The sequence below is a fragment of the Zea mays genome, chromosome 8, assembly GCF_902167145.1.
Source record: "Zea mays cultivar B73 chromosome 8, Zm-B73-REFERENCE-NAM-5.0, whole genome shotgun sequence".
Classification (NCBI taxonomy): Eukaryota; Viridiplantae; Streptophyta; class Magnoliopsida; order Poales; family Poaceae; genus Zea; species Zea mays.
In genome coordinates, this window is record NC_050103.1 from 70,697,344 (window position 1) to 70,713,731 (window position 16,388).

General features: G+C 43.7%; 1 protein-coding gene across 1 annotated transcript; it reads right to left on the reverse strand.

The window, feature by feature from the left end:
- Nucleotides 1-8,991: 8,991 nt before the first annotated feature.
- LOC100272243 (Guanylate-binding family protein) lies at nt 8,992-16,181 on the reverse strand. The gene is made up of 14 exons (XM_008656297.4): nt 15,787-16,181; nt 14,248-14,409; nt 13,910-13,975; nt 13,632-13,775; nt 13,347-13,460; nt 13,148-13,249; nt 12,248-12,433; nt 11,825-11,914; nt 11,608-11,742; nt 11,322-11,444; nt 11,137-11,222; nt 10,429-11,041; nt 10,208-10,285; nt 8,992-10,133 (listed from the first exon to the last, which is right to left on the reverse strand). Exons 1-14 carry the CDS (start codon nt 16,030-16,032, stop codon nt 9,129-9,131), a joined length of 3,150 nt encoding a protein of 1,049 aa, XP_008654519.1. The 5' UTR covers nt 16,033-16,181; the 3' UTR covers nt 8,992-9,128.
- Nucleotides 16,182-16,388: the final 207 nt, after the last annotated feature.

Below are 16,388 nucleotides of genomic sequence, written 5' to 3' on the forward strand. Positions count from 1 at the left end.
TCGTTTTGAGCGAGAGGATGTCACTATTACAGCCAGTCAGATTCGCCAGCTCTTTGGATTTCACGAGTCGTCGACTCGACTTCATAGCTTATGCTACGGCACCTCTGACCCTCCTCGTCGCCCTCACGACGGTGTGGCTCCGGGTACAGCTCACGTCGCGGCTCTGTTCCGCCCGCCCTTCTCAGATGGGTCGCGACGTTCACCGGCAGATTTCACTACAGCAGCCAAGTTCTTATTTGAGCTTATCAGACGGACTCTTCTGCCGAGGATGGGATACAGGGAGGCTACCACACATATCCAGCTCTGGCTCCTTGGTGCCCTGGTCTCTCACTCTGAGTTTGACGTCGTGGATTTCCATATTTGTGAGATCGAGGACACCGTTTTGGATGGCATACGTGCTCGTCAACAGTTGCCATATGCTCACTACCTGTGTCACATTTTTGCGCAGCTGATTCGGCCTCCATAGTTCCAGGGTACACTTGAGGCCTCACGCCTTGTCTTTGGGTCCTACCGTCCTGCGCCTAAGGCTCCTGTGCCAGCTTCTGCTCCAGTTTTTGACTCTCAGGCCGAGGATGCTGCTCTTCATCAGTTTGAAGCTCAGGATGTAGCAGTTGATGATGATGATGATGATGATGATGATTTTGGGATTCCTCCTCCGCCACCGCCTCCACGCTCACATGATCATGAGGCTGGGAGTTCTAGTGCTACCCCTGCTGTCCCTCCGGCTATTGACCCTGCTATTGCTTCGATTCTCCAGTCTCTCACTCAGCAGCAGGCTCACCTGGCAGCCGAGCAGACCCGGTTATCTGAGAGGATGCTCTCGATGTTTCAGACCATACAGGACAGGCAGGATTCTCTTCAGCAGCAGCTACTCCAGGATCGGGCTGAGAGCAGGGCATTCATGGCTCTTATGCTACAGCATTCTGGTGTCTCGGTTCCCCCGGTTCAGTCTGCACCACCTCCTCCGCTTCAGGCTCCTGTTGTGCCAACGATTCAGTCAGGACCCCCTCTTCCTTTTGTTGGTCCTTCTTCCTCTCCGCTCCGGCCGGTCACCCTGGCTTTCACGTCACCGGTTCTCAGCTCTGTCTGCCCTCAGCCGCCAGTGCCACCAGCATCTGCTGTTACCACTACTGATGTGGCAGTATCTGTGACCACTTCAGTTCCGGTAGCTTCTGTAATGCGGCCTCAGTCCGAGTCAGTACCAGCTCCAGCTTCTACAGCAGATCCTGGATCCGAGACTGAGTCTGACCCCCCGCCGCGTTCGCTCTGCTGCCTCGACCGCAACCGGATGCGCCCCCGCCGCCTCCTCCCGCTTCAGATGTGTAGGTTCGGGTACCCTTTTGGTGTTTGACGCCAAAAGGGGAGAGATATGAGTTGTGAGAGCTAGGGGGAGTTAGAGAGTTAGTAGAGAGTCATTTTGATGTAATATATGTGCTTGTTACTCTCTGTACTAGCTTGGTGCTTTTGGCTCACAAACTCTATATATACTCTCGATACTTATGATTGATTGTGTGTATTATGTTTTCACCCTATATTTTATCACCAGTTTTCTAGTTCGTGTTCATCGATTTAATTTCACTTTTATATGAACAAGAAACTTACGATGTGTATGCGCTCATTTTTATTATTATGGTACACATTCTTTCTGTCAAAGATCACTAAGTATAACTAACCATCTTTTCTATTGACAGAAATTTCAAAACAAACTACTCTCACAAATCTTGTAGGGTTGTCATCAATCACCAAAAAGGGGGAGATTGAAAGCATCTAGGCCCCTGGTTGGTTTTAGTGATTAATGACAACGTAATGTTATATGTGACTAACGTGTGTTTTGCAGAGACAAATGGTAAGTTAGGTCGCATTACAGGTAGAAGTACTACAACGGTGAAAACAATCCCGGAGATAAGAACTCGAAGCGACGGCTAAAACGACGAAACAAAAGGTGAAGGACTACGGAGTCCGAGTGTCAAGGAGATGTGGACACTCGTGATTTAGTTAGGTCTTTTATTCTCTTTTAGCCGTACTATAAAGAGGGGTTGTCGATAAGTAGTTTGACCAAGAGAGTTCTAGTGTAGTGTTGGTGCACAATCACACTCACATTCAGTGTTAGGTGTCACTCTAGAACTCACTCACAAGTTAGAACGAAAACCGATTTGAAAAACAGCTGAAAAACAAGAAGTAGGGTTTCTGGCCCTGGGGCACCGGACTGTCCGGTGCACCCTCTGCCAGGTGGGGCCAGGCTGGCCCGGGGAAGAGCCTTCCCCACGTAGAAACCCGAGAGCGCAGGTTTCAGAGTTGAATTATAGTGGCGCACCGGACAGTGCACCTGACAGTGCACCGGACTGTCCGGTGTGCACCGGACAGTGACTGTTCACTGTCCGGTGTGCCATCAGCCCAACGGCTAACTGTCAGAACTAGTCGTTGGAAACGACCGTTGGCGCACCGGTGGCGCACCGGACTGTCCGGTGCGCCCTCGCGCAGGAAAATGCTGGTAATGGCTAGTTGGTGGGTGAGGGCTATTTATACCCCCTCCACCCACCATATTCAATGTCTTGCACCCCATATTTATTCCAGCACATTGCTAGAGCATTGCAAGCACCAAAAGCCTAGTGAGGATATTAGAGAATCTTAATCCGCATTTGTTCCTCATTAGCGCTAGCGAGAGCCACCTAGAGCACACACCACTTGCATTAGGCTTCTCTTGGTCAAGCGAAAGTCTACGGCTTGTTACTCTTGGTGATCGGCATCACCTAGACGGCTTGGTGGCGTTGGGAGCTCGGTGATCACCGTGAAGATCTTGTTGGTGACCCGACTCATGTTTGTAAGCAGTCTCGAGGGATCCACCGCGCCGGAGTGGCAAAGGATCATCTCGTAGTGAGCACTTGGTTCTTGCGAGGACCAAGGAGGAGTGATACCCTTGCACGGGTGCTCCAACAAGGACTAGTGGAGAGTGCCGACTCTTCGATACCTCGGGAAAAATTGGAGGAGTCTTCTAAACCTTGCTTTACATTCTGCACTTAATTCAAGCACTTTTCATTGTGTATTTGTTTAGCAAGTATTTGAAGTATTGTCTTAGCATTATTGTGTTTCTAGTATTATTATCTTAGTGCTAGTTGTTGGGGTGAAGTTGGGCTCTTGCTTAGCTCTTGTTTAGCTTTTAATTAGTGTTGATTTTTAGAAAAGCCCAATTCACCCCCCCTCTTGGGCATCGTGATCCTTTCAGTCTTCACATAGAAGCATGGGCTTCGGCTGATCAGCCGAAGTAGCCTTCTCTCTTTTGTACTTGTACTGTTCACAAGCTTCGGCTCCATCTATATTGTGGATCGCTTTTGAGTCTGTCCAGCTTTCTTCGGCTTTCCTAGCGGCTTCCTGACTCCCATGAACAGCAATGGGCCCTTGTTCCGAAGGTATCTTCATACATAGATATGTTGGATGAAGTATTGCTTCGAAAGCATTAAGTGTCCCACGACCAATGATTGCATTGTAGGGGTATTCCATATCAACAATGTCAAACACAACCTGTTCAGTCCTTGTATTGTGGATGAAGCCAAAGGTCACTGGCATCGTGATTTTGCCGAGTGCTGCAATCTGCCTTCATCCGAAGCCACAAAGAGGGTGTGTAGCATCATGAATCTTGTCTTCTAGCTCTTGCATATGTCTGAAGGTCTTAGCAAATATGATATCCTCTGCACTACCTGTATCAACCAAAACATTGTGGACCAAAAATCCTTTGATGACACAAGATATGACCATAGCATCATTGTGAGGGTAATCCTTGAGTTGAAGGTCCTCCTGGGAGAATGTGATTGGGATGTGGGACCATTTTGACTTGATGAAGGGTCCTTGCACCCCAACATGTTGCACCCTTCTATGTGCTTCCTTCTTCTGCTTCTTGTTAGCCGGCTCTGAACTTGAGCCGCCTGTTATCGGGAGCACTAGCTTCGTAGCCGAAGGTGCTACGACTTGATTGTTGAATGAAGCCATCAGCTCAAAAGTGGAAGTGAGTTCACCGGAGGTGGGCGCCAATGTTGGGGACTTGTTCTCAAATGCTATGAGTTAAGAACAAGGCAACACAAAATGTTAAATGTTAATGTCCTTCGTCCTTTGAAGCATTATTTCCCTTAGGATATAACGATCTTCGGACGAAGGTTATGAAGGACATACCTTCATAAGTATGACATGTATAAACAGAGGATGAAGCTTATGAAACATAGGAAAACAACATAAACAATTATATGAAATCATAATATAAATATCTATTATTAAATAATCATGAAAACATGAGAGTAATATCAAATTACATTTGTACCTTGAGCTTGACAGAAGGCAAAGGTACAAGTAAGATGCGAAAGCGTGAACAGTACGGGGGTACTGTTCACCTATTTATAGGCACAGGACGCAGCCTATGTGAATTTACATTCATGTTCTCTACAAATGATTACAATCATAACACAGGTTATCATGGGCCTATTGGTCATTTCATCTTTAAGTCGGTGCATTTGGAAGTACACTACGAAGCTCCCTGATTGGTAGCTTCGGCATTGTTCCTGTTCTGGCCTTCCGAAGGTGTTTCTTCTCACAGGACCTTCGGCGACGAAGCAGACCCCCAACAATAAACCAACAAAGAAAATGAGTTGGGAACTCTACAAAGTTTGGAGCAAATACAAGCATTAGTGCTGACAGTGGCGCACCAGACACTGTCCTGTGTGCACTGCCCAGGCCAAGGCACTCGTGAACTAGCCACTCTCGGGATTCTGTGGGAGTCGCTCCGCTATAATTCACCAGACTGTCCGGTGGACATGTCCGGTGAGCCAACGGAGCACGGTCAACTGCGCCAACGGTCGACTATGGTGAACAGTAAAAAGTGCACAGTGCAGAAGTCAGAGCTGCGAAGTCAGAATGCACCGGACTGTCCGGTGTGCCACCAGACTGTCCGGTGCTGCAAGAGGACAAAGGACTTCAACGGTCAATCGCTCCAAACCCCAATGGGAAGTTGACGTGGCATGCACTGTACAATGAAGAGTGCCATGTCCGGTGCACCAACGGACTGTCCGGTGTGCCATCGACAGCAACGGCTAGAATAGTGGTTAGGGCTATAAATACCCCCCAACCACCTCCATTCAAGCCATCCAAGTTTTCTGAACTTCACATTCAATACAAGAGTAAAGGCAAACACTCCAAAGACACAATCAAAGCATTCAATTCCCTCCAAGCTCCAAAATCAACTCAATTGCTCAGAGACTTGAGAGAGGATCATTTGTGTTTCTTTTGTTGCTCTTGCTGCTTGGATTGCTTTCTTATTCTCACTCTAAACTTCTAAGTGCATTGTAAAGCTAGCAAGAGACACCTAAGTGTGTGGTGATCCTTGCGGGGTCTTAGTGACCCAAGTGATTAAGGGGAAGCACTCGACCGGTCTATGTGACCGATTGAGAGAGGGAAAGGGTTGGAATAGACTCGACCTTTGTGGCCTCCTCAACGGGGACTAGGTTCTTTGGAACCAAACCTTGGTAAACAAATCATCGTGTTCATTTGTATTGATCTCCACTTGATTTGTTTCCCCTTTTTTCCTCTCTCCAAAAGTTCCCTTGCTCATATTGATTTGAGTTGGCTCCCAAAGTTATTCGCATTGATTGAGAAACTCTTGGCAAGGAGAACTATCTTCTGCACTCCAAATTATTCTAACACTAACCTCGGGCATAATGCGTGTTCAAAGTTTATAATTTTCAGGTTTCACCTATTCACCCCCCCCCCCTCTAGACGACTTTCAATTGTATCGGAGCTCGGTGCTTCATTAAGAGTCTAACAACTCGAAGTGATGTCGAGAGAACATGCCAAGAGGGAGATGGTCACCGGCGAAAAGCCCGAAGGCTCGGGAAGGAAGAACGATGAACGAACTCCATCAAAGGAGGTCGTCAACAAGCACAAGGAGGAATCCGCTTCCTCCACCAAGTCACATAGAAAGGTGACAAGAAGAAAAGGAAAATGAAGAAGGTGGTCTACTACGAGACCAGCTCTTCATCACCTTCCACATCCGGCGCCGAGTCTACTATTTCAATATGCCAAGAGCGCAAGAAGTTTAGTAATATGCCTCTACGCTATCCTTGCATTCCAAAGTGTTCTCCTTTACTTTCGGTACCCCTAGGCAAACCACCATATTTTGATAGTGAGGATTATTGTATGTGGAGTGATAAAATGAGGTATCATCTAACCTCACTCTACGAAAGCGTATGGGATATTGTTGAGTTTGGAGCGTAGGCACCACAAGTGGACGACGAGGACTATGACTCTGATGAGGCCACCCAAATAAGGCATTTTAATTCCCAAGCAACTTCTATACTCCTCGCTTCCTTGTGTCGAGAGGAGTATAACAAGGTGCAAGGATTGAAAAATGCCAAAGAAATTTGGGATGTCCTCAAAACGGCGCATGAAGGGGACGAGGTGACCAAAATCGCCAAGCGTGAAACGATCGAGGGAGAACTTGGTTGATTCGTCCTCAACAAAGGAGAGGAGCCACAAGCAATGTACAACCGGCTCAAAACAATGGTCAACCAAGTGCGCAACCTCGGGAGCACCAAATGGGATGACCATGAAATGGTCAAGGTTATTCTAAGATCTCTTGTTTTTCGTAGTCCTACTCAAGTTCAATTAATTCGTGGAGATCCTAGATACAAATAGATGCCCCTGAGGAAGTCATTGGTAATTTTGTGAGCTTTGAACTTATGATCAAAGACTCCAAACGCATTGTCAACTTGGAGCAAGGCGCCACCTCCACACCCGAGGTGCAACCCGTTGCATTCAAAGCAACGGAAGAGAAGAAGGAAGAGTATACACCAAGTAGACTCCTAATTGATGCCTCCAAGCTCGACAATAAGGAGATGGCTCTTATCATTAAGAGCTTTCGGCAAAATCCTCAAACAAAGGAAGGGGAAGGACTACAAACCCCGTTCCAAGAGGGTGTGCTATAGGTGTGGTAAGTCTGGTCACTTTATTGCTAAATATCCATATATAAGTGATAGTGACAGGGACGACGACAAGAAGGGGAAGAAAAAGATGGAAAAGAAAAGGTACTACAAGAAGAAGGGTGGCGAGGCGCACATGGGGCGGGAATGGGACTCCAACGAGAGCTCCACCGACTCCTCCTCCGACAAGGACGTCGCCAACATCGCCATCAACAAAGGGCTTCTCTTCCCCAAGGTCAGCCACAAATGCTTCATGGCTAAGGACGGCAAGAAGAAGAAGGTACATTTTAGAGAAACCCCCAAATATACTACATCCGATGATGAGGGTAGCTCTAGTGATAAAAATGATGATTTAACTTCTCTCTTTGCCAACCTTACCAAGGACCAAAAGAAAAAGATTAATGAATTGATAGAAACCATTAACGAGAAGGATGATCTCTTGGAATGCCAAGAGGACTTGCTTGTTAAGGAAAATAATAAATTTGTTAAGTTAAAGAATGCTTATGCTCTAGAAGTAGAAAAATGTGAAAATTTGTCTAAAGAGCTTAACATTTGCAATGATTCAATTTCTTGTCTTAAAACTGAGAATGATAGTTTAAATGCCAAGATAGAAGAATTGAATGCTTGCAATGTTTCTACATATATTATTGAGCATGTCATTATTTGCATTAGATGTAGAGGCATTAATGTTTATGCTATGAATGATCACATTACTATGATTAAAAAACAAAATGATCATAGCTAAATTAAATGCTAAAATTGCCGAGCATGAGTTAGAAAATGAAAAAATTAAATTTGCTCGTAGCATGCTTTATAATGGAAGACGCTCCGGCATTAAGGATGGCATTGGCTTCCAACAAGGAAGCCAAAGCAACATCAAGCTTAATGCCCCCAAGAACAGATTATCTAATTTTGTTAAGGGTAAGGCTCCCATGGTTCAGTATAGAGAGGGTTACATTTTATATCCTGAGAACTATCCTAAGCATAAAATTAGGAAAATTCATGCTAGAAAACCTTATATTGTTTCTCATCATGCTTATATGTATAGTAATGAGGCATCTAGCTCTAGGCATTCAACTCATATCAAAATGCATAAAAATAAAATTGTCAATGCATCAAATGAACATAGCATTTCATTTAAAATTTTGATGCATCTTTTGTGCTAACTAACAAATCAGGCAAAGTAGTTGTCAAATATGTTGGGAGCAAACACAAGAGTCTCAAGACTTGTGTTTGGGTACCCAAGGTGCTTGTTTCTAATGTCAAAGGGCCCAAGACCGTTTGGGTACCTAAGAACAAGGCCTAAATTTTTTTTGTAGGTTTATGCATCCGGCGGGTCAATTTGGACAATCGATAGCAGATGCACAAACCACATGACAGGGGAGAAAAGGATGTTCTCCTCATGAGAAAAATGAAGATTCTCAAAGAGCAATCACATTCGAGGATGGAAATCAAGGTTTGGGTAAAATTGCTATATCCCCTTACCATTCCATTTCAAATGTTTTTCTTGTAGATTCTTTAGATTACAACTTGCTTTCTGTTTCTCAATTATGTAAAATGGGCTACAATTGTTTATTTACTGATGTTGGTGTTACTGTCTTTAGAAGAAGTGATGATTCAATAGTTTTTAAGAGAGTGTTAGATGAGTACTAGTTTTCTTGGTACTGATTTATCAGGTGCTCTATTCGTATGAAAATAATTCAATACATACTAAATGACATAACTGCTGGTCAAAGTATTATCCAAACGAAGACGCATACTAATTTCAAATCAACATCTCATAGAAGACATGTGAAATGCAAACCTGTAGCTGAAGTTATATTAACTCTTCAAAAGAAAGAAAAAACACTTGGCTTTACATGCCCTACATTTTAAAATGGAGTGTTAGTTTGTTAGTTTTTTTTTTTGTTACTCGACACTCAAACCACCCACATATACGAAAAAGAAGAGGTTCAGTCTGACCAGCCATCTGTACTCTACAGTAGTTATGTCATTCGCCGATGTGCTAAAATGATACAGGTATTCGCCGATGTGTTAAAATGAACTGCGCCATTGGAGAAATACAGATACAGGAGATTTAAATTAAGTTACATGCATTGTTTCGCTTCAATCACGATCGTGTAAATTCATGTTTGAACACTACATGGAAGTCTAGAAAGCATACAAGTACTACTTGCCGACGACATGCTTTTCATACAGGGCAACAATATCCTTCTTGTTGGGATTTTTCAACTGGAGGAGTTGGGCACCAAACCCGCGCTTGGTCAGCTCCTGCTTCAGTTTCAGCACTGTAAATTTGGTGTAGTCTTCTGTTTCTGTCCCTTGCTGACTCCCGTTGCAAGTATCTTCGCCAATAAATACAGATCCACCATCCTCTGTGTGATTGCTCTTCAAAGGGCTTGTTGTGCTTTTTGATCGTTTCCGGCGCCTACCATTGTCTTCGTCGATATCCATATCATGTACAGACTCTGTACCTTCACCCCTTAAGCGCCTTGCAGAGGTCTTGAGCTTGCTATCAAGTGTGGTTTCTTGTTGGAGCATGTCCAGTTTGCCTTGAGTTGCTTGCAACATCAATGACAAGTCCTCTGCCCTCTTATTGGCTTCAGCGCATGCTTCACGTTCTGTTGCCAGCAGACTCTCAAGCACTTGAACCGTGCTGGATCTTTGCTGGTTATTCCGCTTCAACATCTCATCAATCTCTTTTTCCCGCTCATCGACGCTTCTTTCGAGCAATGCGACCTTGGACACAGCATCCTTCTCTGACTGATGAAGTCTCTCGATCTCTTCCACCATCTTAGCCTTGTCTCTTTCTAGAGCTTCAACCTGTCGCTCAATTCTTTCTATCAGTGCAAGCCTCTCCATTGCGAGCCGTTGAGCTTCCCCCTTATCCTTTTGAGCAGAAGAAGCTTCTGTACGAGCTACATCAGCCAATTCTGTTGCTCGTCTCGCTTCCCTTTCAGCTTCCTTGCATCTAATATCTATCTCATCAAACTTTTTGCACTGTGACAGATACTTCTCCTCAAGATGGTTCTTTTCCTGTTCCAGGATCCTGACTTCCTTCTCACGCGACATCGCTTCACTTCTAACAGACTCCAGGTTATCAGTCAATAATCTGATCTCCTCCTTCAAAGCCAACGAATCCGACTCGTGGCTCTTCAACTTTGCTTCGGTGGCCTGAATTTGATCAATGCAATATGAGATTATGTTGAGAGAGAAGCGGAGAGAGGAGATAGCAGGGACAGACATACCTCAAGCCTCGAGATCAAACTGGTAGCATGAATTTCCGTTTGACTAAGTTTTGCATGTAATCTGGCGATTTCCTCTTCCTGTTTACACATAACAAGCAAACTCAAAGTGACCAAGAAGCACATACAAGACTAGGAAGAAGAAGAACATTGACTATATCATAACTTTCTTTTCCTGGACATTGAGAGAACGAGTGCACGGCATAACATTGAGAGAGGATTACCTTCTCAGATAGCTGGTTAGCAAGCTCTGACCTCAAAGCATCTTCCCTCTCTTGCACTTTCTTATTTGTGCGTTCCTGTGCTACAGCCGCTCTCTGCAGAGCTGTTTTGGCCTCACTAACAGCAACTTCATATTTACGTTTCCACTCTGATGCTTCCTCTTGAGCAGAATCAGCTTGTTCACGTGTTGCCGACAACCTGCCCTCGCTGATATTCACCCTAGATTCCAGAGAAGCAATTTGGGATTTTAATTTGCTCTCATCTGCCTTTTGCTGCAAAATACCATGATCATATTTGCTCTTCCAATCATTGGATTCCCGTTTGGCGGTTTCAAGAGAAGAAGACAAGCTCAAAGACCGTTCTTCCAACTTGCTACTCTTGATCTGAAGTTCAGTTATACGAGTAGAGTAATCCTTCGAAATTTTCTGTTTATCATTCAGAACTTCCTCATAGCGCCTCACATACTCAGCTCTGTGACCCTCGCTTGCTTCAAGTTGCTTCCTGAGCAATGCCAACTTATCATCGCTTGAATTGCATTTCAATCTCAGGGCATTCCTTTCAGCATCTATATGCTCCAACTGTCTTTTGAAAAAGTCCAGGACAGGGCCAGCGATACTGCAGAGATCATTCCAACAAAAGAATAAAATGATTGTGAGATAATGAGATCATCATTCAACATCAACAAACAAGACATTTGAAGAGGTGAATACCATTGCTGTAAGAATGTGACAAGCATTTTCCATTTTCCAGGACCATAGGCCTTTGACTCATACTCTGTGAGCAGGCCATCAAGGAGCTGTAGTTAATCCAGCAACAAGGACATTATCATAAACAACAATCGATAATAGGTTTTTGTCAATTAATTACAGCAGCAGAGAAGTTCATGTTGTCTTACCCTGATTATGTCATCTAACTTTGCATCCGGACGGTTACATGCTGCTCGCACCTTTGATTCCATGTTCTGTACTCTATTTGAACATTGCAAGTCAGCCTCCAGAAAAGCATTCCTTTTGTAGTCCTGCATTCATGTGCTTCAGAGTTAGCCTACACATTGATAATAATTGTAATTAACAAGTAATTTACTTCAGCAGTTGGCAGGCATTAATCAATGGTTCATGTGGAAGAAAATAAGTAGTGGGCATGCTGACTCAAAAGAAGATGATGACTAATAATAGCATCACCTCGAAGGCCTTTTTGAGAGAACTGTGAAGAAGCTTTTCGAATTTTAAACGAGCTGACCCAGCACCAACAGCAGAAGCATTAAAAACACTGATAGCCTTCCTCATGGCATCTTCATGTGCTTCTCTCAAAGAGTCCTACAAATGCCCACAAGGCCACAAGTCAGAAGAAATTCCAAAGTTCAAATGAGAACATTCAGTAACTCAATAGCAACTCTACCTCTTCTATATATGTTTTATGGTCAAAAGAAGAATTGTAAGTGCCCACAGCAGAATCAAATGCCCTCCGACATTCTGCCTCCTCCACACTCTGCATAATAAATTTAAAAAGAATCAGATAACTTCCACCCAGAGAGAAACATAATATCTTTATAATGGTTGAACCAAAGAGGTGCATCAAATGTTATAAAGGTTCATGGGCCAATGCATAGCAGCATAGATACTCCGGTTGCTCATCAAACAATTGAGAATATTACTGTCATTTGCAAATTTTAAGTCTAAATAGTTTCTCTCAGTGGCAAAGTTATGCTAATGCAATCTGTATTTTTCAAAGCATACTTGTATATCAATCAGGTAATTATGCATGCCAAAACGACTGAAAGGACCAAAATAATCCACATTGCTATAATAAATCTTCATATACCTGCCATGATGAAGATATCGTAGGGACAGCACCGCTATTAATGGCATCAAGAAATGATTGTGTCAGTCCAGCGAGGATGGGTCCTGTCATTGTACTAGCTCCAAGTTGTTTTGGTCTTGTTCGGTCAAGAACAAATTTCGTGAAAGTATCCAGACCCGATCTGAACTCTGGTCGGAAATTACTCAGCTGCAACATAGAAATTTGAAAATATTGCATCAACATCAATCTGTTAGAACAATATGATTATGCCAGAACGTACATCATGATTCTAACTCCTGAAGGGACAAACATAATCTGTTCTACTGCCATCGAACAAAGATCCTCAGAGTCCAAAGACATACAGGCTTTTTTTTAATTATGTTTCATGATGGGTGGAGCAAACCAAATGCTGATGGTTACTACTCTCAGCAGTCATAAAAGAGGAGATGTTCAGATACATGCAGTCAAACTGTTTGAACTTTGGCTATTGATATCTTATACATGTGAATATTGGATCGAACATATAACAACACAGTAAGCATAGATTTGTTTTAATAGAGCAATTTCATAGAGTTAAATTACAGGTTTTGCAAAAACATCAGAATTCATATCAGTGATCGAAGTTGCGTTAAAGACTGTCTTCTTGCACTGGTACAACATAAGTATATATTATTGCCATAACAAAAATGTGTAGTTACTGGGAAAACACACAAAATAATGTAGTCTGCACTGAAGCATACAAAAGATCCATTTGCTTTCCAGGGAGTAGTCACATGGATACTTTGCTACTTGCATGAATGGAGAGCTTAAGAGTTCAGAGAAGTTTGACTCTACCTATCATGTATGTATGATATGTGTTGAGCATTTTAAGTACAAGGCCACAAACAGCAGACCATTCACTGTAGTTCAAGAAATACTTACAGAAAGTTGATCCAGGCGTTGGAGATCTTTCTCATTGTTCACAGGTCGCACAAGAGTAAAGCATTCCCTATCTGGGAAAAGGGCACGGATGGACTCCCTTATCTTCCAGAACAACAAAATAAGTATAAGAATAGTCCATATCTCAAGTTACCTAAGCAGAAGTACATAACTACATTTCACCCATAAAAATCTGTCGTACCGCATTCTTTGCAGATATGTCCCTTCCTCCACCTTGAACTGGCCTTAGTGCTAGTTCTAGGTAATCCCTTGGAGTAATTTTTCTGTTGTCTTCTGTCAAATCCAGGTAGAAGTCCTGTAGGAAAAGAAGCACAATGTCATCACATGCCAAAGGTGTCTGATGCATAACAGGACCTGATGTTATGTTTGACGAATTATAAGATGATACACAACTAGGGAACATTCAAAGCATTCAGTATTCAGTAGACATAATTAATATCAAGAGAAAGGCAATGAAATATCTTACTCGCAACAACCAAACAAAGACAGGAGAGAATTGCCCAAGTTCAGATGCAGTGGACCTTCCACCTGAGGCCCTGACACGTATGTGTTTTGTCATCTCCGTGACCAGTGAGAGACGATCCAATGCAGCTTCATCTATACCTCCCATCTAGAATAAGTAGCAAAAGGCTCGGAGGTTAGTGTCCTTCAATATGAAAACAATTACAACTGAAGCACCTAAGTATCAGTCTACAATTCCCTCCATGTTCGAAAGATGACTAATTCATTTGTTCAGAAATGTACCTGGTTGTAGATGAACATGCTCGACAGCAGAACAGCCAAGGAAAATATTTGGATGCTATAGGTCCCCTGCCAAAATGGAAAGAGTACACATGAGACAACATTGCAGAAATTCCAAATATATGCAGTATTACACAAACAACTAAATAAGATCACCAGAGAAGTAAGCTATAGTCAACACACTTCAGTGCTATGATTCTGATTCACCCAAAAGTGCAGCTCAACAAAAAAAGGTGTGGGTCCAATTAAAAAATATCATAATTGTTAACATCAATAAGCACACATCATTGTCAATTCTAAATAATAGGCTGTTAATTCAAGGGTAAGCCGCTAGTACATACCGTTTGGTCATAAGCATCAATTCCTTCAGTATCCAACAACACAAGACTGTATTCAGTTCCATCCAAACCAGTTCTCTTCAAAGGCGTACTCCACATCCAAAGTCCCTTTGTGCAAGGACGATGTGTTGAAGCCACTTGAAAACCGCTGCTTCGCCCAAGAAGCTACATAGAGTGTCAATTTTATCAAGTGATGCAGAGAATTAAACAAAAATAACGTCGATGAAAGAACATCAACTTATATTAAAGCTAGGTATGGGGTATATAGTGACTCGTAAGAATGACACCTCATCTAAAATTACTAATACGTTCTAAATTTCATTTCATGGATCCAAATGAGGTTAAAGAAACTGAGAAGCTTTAGTGTACACACTTACCATCTAGAAAAAGAAAAATAGGAAACAGTAAACTCTTGAATCTATAACCTAGAATACCTAGAAGCAGCAATTTTCCCATACCTTAATTAAAACTACAAAATTACTGAAGTCATTTAAAGACTTTGTACCAGTATGACGCTAACAAAATGAAGATGCTAACAGACCATTTAAAAATGAACAGTAATTGATAATGTTCTGTTATATGCCATTTAAAAATTAGAAGTAATCTTCGCTCCTAGAGTCCTAGTCAATTTGTACCACACCATCCCTTCATCTTTTACAAGTCTAAATCAAATAAGTGAATAACTGTTTAAACAAGTTGAAGCCCGTAGTGATGTTTAACCAAACTTTTGTGTTCCTACTTCCTACACTTTTTTCGCATCCTAGGCACCCACCAGCTTTTGTCAATTATTACTCACGGAGTTCTTTGTTTGGTTTTGCAGAATCCTATGCTTAGCACCACCCAAGCATGGAAATGTAACGTTCATATGATTCCAGAACATAAAAAGGTTCCATGGACTAATTGCACGATGACAACCGGACTAATCCTTAAAAGGAGATAACACACCTACAATCAAAAAGCCAATACTCCTACAGTCAAGAGAAAGCATTCATTTGCTAATAAAAGTGCAATACACCATTCTAATACTGGGATATGTCACAATCCTGTAAGGTGGTCAAATTGTGGTTTAAGTCCATAAACTTCCTTTGAAACACTGATGTTGCTAACAAGAACCACACACCTAATGTATGAACACGTCTTAACCCATAACCATTTCATGAGGAATTAAGCCACACACATTGATACTCCTTAAATTTCAATTCCCTGTCTCTGACTGAAAGTTGCACGCATGTTGAGTTCTATTATCCTAATGCTTCTCGCACTGTCAACTCGCAACATATTTCCGAATTGCGGGCAAAAGCTACAATTCCACCAGTCAATGAGTCAATAAACCCTAGAAGACAAGATTCTACATAAACCCTACAAATCAAGTTGCAAAAATTATCACTTGAACTTTCAAAGGTCCGGCCGAAGCCCCAAACTAAACCAGCGGGTCATCCATCTCAGAAAAACAACGCCGAAACCGTAGCCGCGCACCGCACCGTCGACGCACAGACCCAGGCGTCACCCGAAAAAACCAACTCGCCCCATCGCGCGCCGTACCTGGTTGAGGATGAAGCTCTTGCCCTGGCGCGCGCGGCCGCAGACGGAGACGACCCCGACGGGGCCCTTCACGAGCTGCAGCGCCGCCGCCGCCTCGGGGTCCATCACGAACCTGCCCTTCTCGTCGCAGTACGCCAGGCGCAGCGGCCGCGCGGGACCCGCGACCGCGCCGCCGTCCCCGCTCATGACGGGGGTCGCCTCGCCAGCGCTGGGGCTCCCCCCGCGGAGGCCCAGCATCTGGAACATCGCGAAGTCGCCGCCGACGGCAAGGAGAGGTCCGTGAGCCTGTGTTTTTTCTGCTTTCAAAAAATGGGGAGAGGGAAAGGCGGGTTCAGCAGGGATCGCGAATGCCCTCGTCCCTCCCTCCAAGGTTCAGCAAAAGCAACGAAACGACACGGTCGCTGGCGGAGGTTGAGCCGACGTCGGTTCCCGCCGCTGCGTTGGAACGACGCGACGTGGGCCACGCGGCTGCCCTTAGTGGGCTTCACGCGCTGCGTCTCTGTGCTGCTGAGATGGACTGTTGGGCCTTGATCCGTCCAGAAAGGCTTCCCGTTTCTTTTTCTTTCTTCTTTGAATTCAGCAGGTCGGTGCTGAGCTTGTGA

Bases quoted from the DNA above. Each gene is read 5' to 3' on its own strand.
- LOC100272243 (XM_008656297.4), bottom strand. From the start codon at position 16,032: ATGTTCCAGATGCTGGGCCTCCGCGGGGGGAGCCCCAGCGCTGGCGAG. The intron at 13,250-13,346 runs GTACGACAGATT...TTGTTCTGGAAG, and splicing joins ACATATCTGCAAAGAATGCG to ATAAGGGAGTCCATCCGTGC. The intron at 11,223-11,321 runs GTAAGACAACAT...GATTAACTACAG, and splicing joins AGTTAGATGACATAATCAGG to CTCCTTGATGGCCTGCTCAC.